The sequence below is a fragment of the Apium graveolens genome, chromosome 1 (assembly GCF_009905375.1).
Source record: "Apium graveolens cultivar Ventura chromosome 1, ASM990537v1, whole genome shotgun sequence".
NCBI lineage: Eukaryota > Viridiplantae > Streptophyta > Magnoliopsida > Apiales > Apiaceae > Apium > Apium graveolens.
In genome coordinates, this window is record NC_133647.1 from 207109842 (window position 1) to 207120103 (window position 10262).

A 10262-nucleotide genomic window follows, 5' to 3' on the forward strand; every position below is an offset into this window, starting at 1 on the left:
ATATTAAAACAAATTTTCTGCAATTTCAAGAGACACCAGAAAAAAGAACTCTACGAAATCAAGAGATACCAGAAAAAAGAACTCTACGAAATCACTTCCACTATTAAATTGCAGTGCTAAGCAGAAACTCCAATGCTAATTAATTGGATACATCACAACTAACCCGAAAACAGAAAACTATTTATGTAATCAATTAGAATTAAATGAGAGACTTGTGGTATGACCATCACCTGGGAAAGGTAGTTCCACATTCACATTTATATTTTTTAGTACCACAAATCTTATTATGGGCCTTCAAGTCAGAGTCTACGGCATACTTCTTGTTGCATTTATGGCAGCTAAATTTCTTTTCGCAATGTTTTCTAGAAAAGTGTTTCTTGATTCCGGTAATATCTCCAAGGGCCCTTGATGGATCGTGATGGACACAACCCATTTCAGGGCAAATGAAAACCTTTTTCCGGATTTCATGGCTTGTCTTTTGTTTGAGCTTCCCTGGCAAATTGTGTCTCCTTCTGTGGAGCTGCAAGTTCTGCTCCCTTGGAAAACCCTTCCCACACACATCACACGAAAACCTATCTGTGGCCAACAGAGTTTTGGGTGAGAGTGCGACAATTTCAGCATCTGGGCCTGTCACATACATACACATATATAGAGACATCAGATAAACAGATTAAAAAACCATGTCAAAAACATTCTGACCCGGACATTAGATTTATTGAAATATATATCCTTGAAGACACAAAGATAAATTAAGACCAAAATACTCACACCCCACGTATATCTCGGTATATATAATATCTTACTTGAATTAATTCCTCGACGTTTTTGCTGTTTTCTCTCAGCAGCACTTGGTAAGGCAGAAGAAGCCATAACAGATAAAGTTGCAGATGAAGCCATTTCTCTAGGTGTTTCTTGAAACTAAAATTGATTTGTAGTAGAACAATACTCAAAGCCTGGGATGTATGTGATCTCTTTGTATCCTCTCTCAAATTTATAATAACATTTTAACCATGGTCACTTGACTCAGATACCTTCCAGGGTTAATTCTAGCCACAATTAATTTTAAAAAAATATTTAAAAGCTTTTCTTCCACCATATTAATTGTATTCAGGAAGGTAGTAAACAGGAATGTGGTGAAAGGTAATGGTAATGTTATGGATTATGCACGCCCCTTTGGCCACATTTGCAGCTGGGGATGAGGTCCCACTGACTTTTTTTTGTCATTTATTATATAGATTCCAGCTGGATTTTGGATTTTCTATTACTTTTTGAATGTCTTGGTCAGTTTCATTCTTGTAACTTTGAATTACAAGATATATTTAAATGACATATGATTTTGATATTAATTATATGATTCATAGGCAATTATCTTTAACTCAATGGCCCCTAAAAAATTATTTACAATGTAAATTGAAAAAAATTAACAAATAAACAATAGTAAAAGTTAATTATTCTATTAGCAAAAATGATTAATTTATTAGTTTAGGAGATTAGTACTACATTGAAATATAATTAGAGAATAATAGAAATATTATGTCATTTTGTCCTCGATTTTATGCATATAGGACAACTCATTTTGACCAATAACATAATCAAAAAGAAGAAAAAAATTGTTCAAATTAGCTAGCACCACATTTCTCACATGTTTCAATTTTGTAACTTAAATTATATCATCATCTTTTTATCTCACAACGACCGCCGACATAAATCTGTTTGTCATATATTTTTAACCACACACAATCAACATGGGTTCCACACTGCATGTTAACGTGAGACATTGTAGCCGCATGGATTTATCTAACCGATTTAGCGACCCATGGCCAATGGAGATGCAGCGTGATCTCTCCAGTAGTGCTGAAGCCTTCTCAAATGCACCCACAAGGGTTGGCTCAGTTGATTAGAGTGGGGATAATTATCCTCTTGGTTACAAGTTCGAATCCCACAGGAGAAAAATTAATGATTATGCCTCATGAACCAGAGTCTAACGCTTAAGTGTAGTTTATCTTGGTTCACGTGATTTGCACGCTATTATCTTGGTTCACGTGATTTGCAGGCTATTGCGTGAGCTTGTGGGATTTACCCAGTGTGCACCCTAAGGGTAGCGGCTGCGGAGCACCTCTTTGGTTGGACAATATGAACCTCGGTTATGAGGCGGAAGACAAATAGATAAATTATACACTTATCATTTGAGATATTTTTTATAATATTTACATATTTTTGTATTACAAATTTTAGCTATTTTAGTTATTTACAAAGTTTCTAACTTATGGACATAGGCGTCAGAGATGGCACCACAAGGCTGTGGCAAAAATACCAGCACGAGCTGCGAGGAGGATAGGGAGGATATAGAGGGCGACATCAAAGAGGTGGAGGGAGACAGTGAGGATGTAGTAGGCAACGGCGGTGGCGCTTAGGTCGCTAGTTTGTTCTAAACTTTTGTTAATTTTATTATTGTTTATGATGGGAATTTAAATTTTAGGAATTAAGGTTTAATCTGTAAATATATATATCATTATGTATTATGTGGGTTATTAATAGTCTAATAGTTTGATAGTATGTTTTATTGTTTATGATTTGATTTAGTTTAATATTTTTGTGTTGTGGCTTGTAAGTGATATGAACATGTTTGGATGATTGGCATTAATAATGTAAGCAATGGCATAAGGTTACACGAATTGCAGTAAAAATAAGTCTGGTAGATAATAACTAAAAGAAACCATTTTTATGATTCATAAACCAAAAAAATGACTAGAATTTCTAGTTGGTAATACCGGCTGCTTTTTATTGAATTACTTTTGGCCGATAAAGGCCATCTTACTTGTAGTATATATTGTCACACTTAAATTTAAGAATGTTAATAAGTCAAAAATAGATTCATATCCTTATCTCTTTTTATAATTGTCTTGACTTTGCTGACATATTCAATAATATGAGTCACCGGGGCACTATTCTCGAAAGTACTTGTACCGAGTAATTCAAGGAGAAAGTCGTTTATCGAAGGATCATTGGCCTACAAGTTTATGTATCATTTTTTTTCATTTTTAATTAGGGTATATGTAATAATATACAAGTTTACAAGTATAACCTAAATGAATAGAACTCTTTAGAATACTCTTATATGTAATAATTGATATCCCATGTCTGTCTCGAGAGAGACTAAGGCCGCTCCCTCTCGAAAAACCACTTTGGCTCCCCGTCCACATCCTTGCCTCAGAACCTTGGGCAATTGAGAATACTTCCTTGACCCAAAAATATCATCATGACATTTTTAATATTTATTTTAATTTGGCCAAGATGTTAAGTTTAAATTATTTTGTGCAAGGACAGGTTAAAAAAAGGAAGTTGCGTGTTGTTTTTGTATACAATACACTGGGCATGTTACCAAAAAAAAGTGAAAGTATTTTTAACTAAATTTAAAGAAAAAGGAAGGTGCATTTATTTTTGTTTTTGTATAGGAGTGTGCATGTTGCCCTAAAAAGTGCACATCACAAGTTTTATGTCAATTTACAGTTGAGGTAATTGTAACATCAGAAATTACCAAAAATACTAACTTTTCTAAATTTTTTTGCGATTTTACTATATTCTCAATTCTTTTTCAAAAATTCGGACTCAACCAAAATCAACCAAATCAAACATATATGCAACTAGTTGAATGGTGTTTTTTTGGTTGCATGTACTTGCAAAAACTAGTTCACTTGATTCGAGTTTCCAAAAACCATATTTTTGCAAAAAAAATGAAAAATAGTATTTTTTCCAAATAAAAAAATATTTTTGCAATTTTTAAAAAAAATAACCGTATTTTTACAAAAATATTATTAGACTTGGGTATTTTAAAAAAACACTTGTAACATTTATTTTCAAATATATATTACTGTTTTTATTCTATAATTGTAGAAATTAAATTAAATTATACAAATTACAATTCACATCCCCTACTTTGAATTATACAAATCCGATTCAACATGCACCATTTTTACCAAATCATTTGGTCATAATTGTTGTTTCCTAGAATATATCTCATATTTCCTTTTCAAGAATAGATTAACTATGTTATTGAAGACAAGAATTTGGGCTAAAAATTTGACAAAATTTGGCAAAAAGGGTGCAATTTGAATCGGATTTCAAAGAAAGGGATGAAAACTGCAATATTTGAAAGTAGGTATACAAAATTGATTTTTGGACAAATTTAAGGGGTGCAAAATGCAATATATATTAAGTTAAATTAACTGTTATATTAAAATTGATATAGTAAATATTTTGTTTGTTTACTTCACTTTTACACTTTATTAAACCTTAACGGTTGATAGTTTATTTATGTAATATCCGTATTTTTATTTTAATTATTATCTATTTAATATTTGTATTAGTTAGAAATAGATTAGAATTAGTAATAATAGTAATTTTTAATACAATTTGATTTGGAATAGAATTAGTAATTATATTATTAATTAGATTAGGGATAGGATTCTATTAATTGTGGGCTTGTGGGCCTATAAATATATATATATACAAGTTATGTCATATTCTATGTCTTTTTAATTGGAGCCGCTCTTAGAGGCTAGGGTTTGAGAAGACAAGAAGATCTTAGAAGTTTATTCTTGTGTTATTCGATTGATCAAGGTACGGGAATCGATCTTTTCTTCTTCATAATCATATCATGTTCATCTTCTTATTTGTTTGTGCTGAAATTCGTATGTGATAAAATCAGCATCTCGTATCTGTTGTAAAATCCATAACTTATTCGTTTGTACACGGAATTCATTGATTCTTGATTTTCTGGAAAGCTTGTTTCGATACCTACAACTTCCATGTTTACATATTTTGTGGAATCAGCCTCTAACTATGTGCAAATATCCATTCTTTATGACCCTTCAGATTTATGACGTGAACAGTTTTTCATACCTTCTAAAATTCGTTATAAATCGATCTTATGTCGGAAAATTACTCATGATATCAATCTGGAAAGCTTATGAAATTCTCTTTCATTATATGGTATACCCATTATATATTTAAATCTTTTAAATTGCCTAAATTGCCTCACAAATATTCTGGTCTGTTTATACTTATCAGCATAGTTGTTTCATGTTCAAAAATTCATATCTTCTTCATTATTCGTCATAAAATTATGATCTTTATAAATTATGAAACCTCTGAGAATTCTCTTTCATTGTCTAGTTATAGTCGAAGTGAGATCAGATTGTCTTTATTGTCTAAATTTGCCTTCTTTGTAATCTGTTCCTGAATAATTTCTGCTGTGATACCTGAACTTCAAAAATTCATAACTAATTCGTTATCAGTGCGTTTTTGATGAATCTTATCATTTTGGAATCCTTGTTAAATCTACTTTATTTCTCCAGTTGACCATTATTTCAAATCCTTAACTTATCTGCTGTTAAAATTCGAATTAGTATAAGTTGTTCACTTTCAATCGTATTTCAACAATCCGATTTAATGGTCCATCAGATGAGGTACGGATTTCGTCCCCTTTCTTTCAGTGCTACTCCTTTTATTATTAAATATATCTGATTCTTTCCCTTCATATTTTTATTCATTCCGTTCTTATTCGTTTGATCTCTGAAAATTATTTTAAATCTGTTCTGGAAGTTTTAAATATTTAATCTTGCGAGCTTTAAAATTATGTTTGTTAAATATCTGTTTAGAATATTTGAAATATCTGCTGCAAGTGATTCTTAAAATTGTGAAAATTATTTTATTTGAACCCTTAGAGTGAAATAGGGTATACCGAGTTAACCAGCTGTAGGGGTACTACAGCCATGTCATTGCGGCACCATTGGCATGACACTTCCATGGCAGTGTGATTGGTCATGGCGTATCCTTTTGATAGCTCAGGAGGAGAGCTTTGGCCATTGTGATATTTGTTTCAGGATACGTGGGTGCACCCAGAGTTTGATTTGTGATTTGATTCGACAGTGACGTTGTATATGCCGTACTCGTTAACTGGTTTGTTGCACACATTAGGTACCCTATGATGTGTGTATTTGTTATTTGTTTTGCTCTCGGTATGAAATATCTTAGCCCTCGTTGCTTCAGCCTTACTTATTTTTAAAATTTTTGTTTTATTATAAATGGCTGATTATTTATTTTTTTTTTTTGATCTCTTGTTTTATAAATTGTATTCCAAATCCGTACTGGGCTTTTGGCTCATGCCGTATTCTTCTTCTGGCAGGTACTTAGGGGGACTTTTGGGGCTGTGTGATGGAGCGATACCTTTGTGACAATTTCTTAGGATCTTTGGACTTCTAGCATTTATTTTAGACATTTATTATTAGAGTATTTAATTTTCTTCGCATTTATTGACTTGGATAATTTTGGAGACTTTATAATATTATATGTTGGATTTTGATGCTCTGTTTTTTTTAGGTTTAGATTTAATAAGTAACCCCTCGTCTCATTTTGGGAAGGGGGTGTTACAAAGTTGGTATTAGAGCTTAGGTTCTTTCTTGTAGAAAACCTACTTAGGTTGACCTGTGAGTTTGGGTAGATGATAGGATGGGTGTTCCATTTAATTTCGTTTCATTATGCTCTTTATCGTTTCATTTTGCTTTATCATTTGAAATCTGTTTGTAACTGCTTCATCATATTTATTCTCGTACTCTTCATTCGTTCGCTATCTTATATTGTAGATGCCTCCTAGACGTGATCCCTTTCATATTGACCCCGCTCAGCTTACTGAGATGATAGGGCAAGCAGTGGCTCAGGCTGTACAGCAGGCCTTGGCAAACCAAGGAAATCAGAATGGAGAAGGGAATCAAAATGGAGAGGGAAATCAAAATGGACACGAAAATCAGAATGGCAATGGTAATCAGAATCAGAATGGTCAGGGCCATCAGTTAGAGCCGTTTGTATGGTTGGAGAGGTTTGTGAAGCAGAAACCAGATTCTTTTAGTGCATCACCGACTCCTATTGATGCTGAAAATTGGATTGTTCATCTCGAGAAGATTTTTGATGCAATGGGTTGTGATGAAATTCAGAAGGTCAGGTTAGCTGTGTATAAGTTGGAGGGGGATGCTCAGAGGTGGTGGAGAGGAGTGAAAGCTACTAAAGGGGAGCAGTATACAGAGGCTTTGGAATGGCAGAGATTCAAGGAAGTATTCTATGAGCAATACTTTTCTAATGCTGATAGGGAGGCTTATTTGAGGGAGTTTCATTCTATTATGCAGCACCAGGATGAGAGCATTACTGATTATATGGCGAGGTTTATAAGGCTGGCTGGATTTGCTGGGACAGTTGCAGGGACTGCTGCGCAGCAGGCTGATAAATTTAAATGGGGGTTGAAGTCTCATCTGAGGGGTTCCATAATTTCTTTTAAATTTGATAATGTGGCAGAGGCGGCTGATGCAGCAAAGGATGTTGAGAAGGAGCGCATAGATTTCAGGACTTCCAGGTCTAACAGTGGTAATAAGAGGACTAGGGATGATCAGGGTTTTGCACAGGGTAGACAGTGGTATGGAGGTCAGAATGGTCAGCAGGGACAGTGGCGCGGACAGAATCAGAATAGGGGTGGTCAGTCATTCCACGGCCGGAATCAATATGTTGGTCAGAATCAGAATCAGCAGTTTCAGCGACAGAAGCAGCCTAGACAGTGGCAGAATCGTCAGCAGGGACAGAGCCGTTACTCAGTGTATGGGGGAAACCCCAATATGATTCCAGTGGCTCCTTGTGCTACATGTGGTGGACATCATCCAGGTAGAGCTTGTTACAGACAGACTGGGGCTTGTTTCTTATGTGGTAGCATGTCCCATAAGGCAAGGGATTGCACAGTGTCACGCAACCCTGGTGGAGGAGGAGCTGACGGTGGTAGTGGCAGTGGAAGTCAGCAGAATCCTACAGCCAGAGTGTTTGCATTGACTGCAAATCAAGCAGCAGCTAATTCAGGTACCGTTTCAGGAACACTTCTTGTTGGTAGACGTGATGCTTATGTGTTATTTGATACTGGTTCGACCCATTCTGTTGTGTCTTTATCGTTTGTTCGTCATCTAGGCGTTGCACCTTCATTATTATATCCTCATATGTCTATTTCTACCCCGATGGGGAATTCTGTTGTTATTTCTGATGTGTATCGAGAGTGTCCGATAACTGTTGGAGATAGAAATTGTAAGGTTAACTTGCTTCCGATGGAGATGCATGACTTTGACATTATTTTGGGCATGGATTGGTTGAGTGAACATCGTGCCACAATTGATTGTCAAGGAAAAAGGGTGATCTTTGGGGATGTAGATAAACCAGAATTTGTATACCAAGGGTCTCAGCCGAAAGGGGAGGTTAAATTAATTTCCGCTCTAAAGGCGAGCAAACTTTTATCTAAGGGTTGTGATGGCTACCTTGCTTTCGTGAAGGATACATCGAAGGATGAACCTCGCATCGAGGATTATCCAGTTGTGAAGGAGTATGAAGATGTGTTCCCCGATGAGCTACCAGGTTTGCCACCACATAGAGAGGTGGAGTTTACTATTGAACTAGTTCCTGGTGCTGAGCCTATTTCCAAGGCGCCTTACCGTATGGCACCACTTGAGTTGCAAGAATTGAAGGAGCAGTTGCAGGAGTTGTTGAATAGGGGATTTATCAGACCAAGTGTGTCTCCATGGGGCGCTCCTGTGTTGTTTGTGAAGAAGAAGGATGGTTCTATGAGATTGTGCATTGACTATAGGGAGTTGAATAAGGTGACTGTTAGAAACAGGTATCCTTTGCCACGCATTGATGACTTGTTTGATCAGTTACAAGGGGCGAAGTACTTTTCGAAGATAGATTTGAGATCTGGTTACCATCAGTTACGAGTTAGGGAGGAAGACGTTCCGAAGACTGCATTTCGCACTCGTTATGGTCATTATGAGTTTCTCGTGATGTCCTTTGGGTTGACGAATGCACCAGCGGTATTTATGGATTTGATGAATCGGGTCTTTCATGATTATCTGGATAAATTCGTGGTGGTCTTCATCGATGATATCTTGATATACTCTAGGAGCAGAGAGGAGCATGAGGAGCATTTACGTACTGTACTTGAAATTTTGAGGAAGAGGAAGTTGTTTGCGAAATTTTCCAAGTGTGAATTCTGGTTGGAGGAAGTGGCATTCTTGGGGCATGTTGTATCTGGTAGGGGCATTGAGTTGGATCCTGCGAAAGTCGAGGCTATTACTAATTGGCCCAGACCTAGCAATGTGACGGAGGTGAGGAGTTTCTTGGGTTTGGCAGGCTACTATAGGCGTTTTGTGGAAGGTTTCTCTTCCATAGCTTTACCATTGACTCAGCTAATGAGGAAGGGAATTAAGTTCAAGTGGAATGATGATCGTGAGAAGAGCTTTCAAGAGTTAAAGAAGAGGTTGGTGTCAGCTCCAATACTTGTGTTGCCATCAGGGAGTGGAGGTTTTCAGGTGTATAGTGATGCTTCTAAGAGAGGATTGGGGTGTGTTCTTATGCAACATGGGAAAGTGATTTCTTACGCTTCTAGGCAGCTTAAACCATATGAGGTGAATTATCCTACCCATGACTTGGAGTTAGCAGCAGTGGTCTTTGCTTTGAAGATCTGGAGACACTATCTTTATGGAGAGACTTGTGACATCTTTACTGATCACAAGAGTCTCAAATACATCTTTACTCAGAAGGAGCTTAACATGAGGCAGCGGAGGTGGCTTGAACTTCTTAAGGATTATGATGCAAATATTCAGTACCATCCGGGGAAGGCGAATGTAGTGGCAGACGCTCTTAGTAGGAAGAACTTGGGGAGTGTTGCATCTCTCATTACTCAGCCGCACCTTATTTCAGATTTGGAGCGCTTGGGTGTTGAGTTGTATGTTAGAGGATCAAGTGGTAGTATTGCAAATTTGAAAGTGGAACCGAATCTTGTTTCAAGGGTTAAGGAAGCTCAGAAGAGTGATACAGGTTTGGAAGCTATTAGATCCGAGGTGGCAGGTGGAAAGCAAACACAATTTCATTTCGATGATGAGGGTGTGATGTGGTTGGGTAGTAAATTGTGCGTGCCCGCAGACCCGACGATTCGTGAGGAAATTTTGAAGGAGGCTCATAGTTCTTCATTTTCTATTCATCCAGGTTCCACCAAGATGTATAGGGATTTGAAGAAGCACTTTTGGTGGAGTGGAATGAAGGGAGATATAGCAGAATTTGTGGGAAAATGTCTTACATGTCAACAAGTGAAGATAGACCATCAGAGGCCTAGTGGATTGTTGCAACAGCTAGATATACCAGTTTGGAAGTGGGAAAACATTACTATGGATTTTGTAACTCAT

General features: G+C 36.5%; 1 protein-coding gene across 1 annotated transcript; it reads right to left on the reverse strand.

Moving 5' to 3' along the window:
* Positions 1-226: 226 nt before the first annotated feature.
* On the reverse strand, positions 227-897 carry LOC141718809 (zinc finger protein GAI-ASSOCIATED FACTOR 1-like). Its single transcript, XM_074521192.1, has 2 exons — positions 804-897; positions 227-627 (listed from the first exon to the last, which is right to left on the reverse strand). Exons 1-2 carry the CDS (start codon positions 895-897, stop codon positions 227-229), a joined length of 495 nt encoding a protein of 164 aa, XP_074377293.1.
* Positions 898-10262: the final 9365 nt, after the last annotated feature.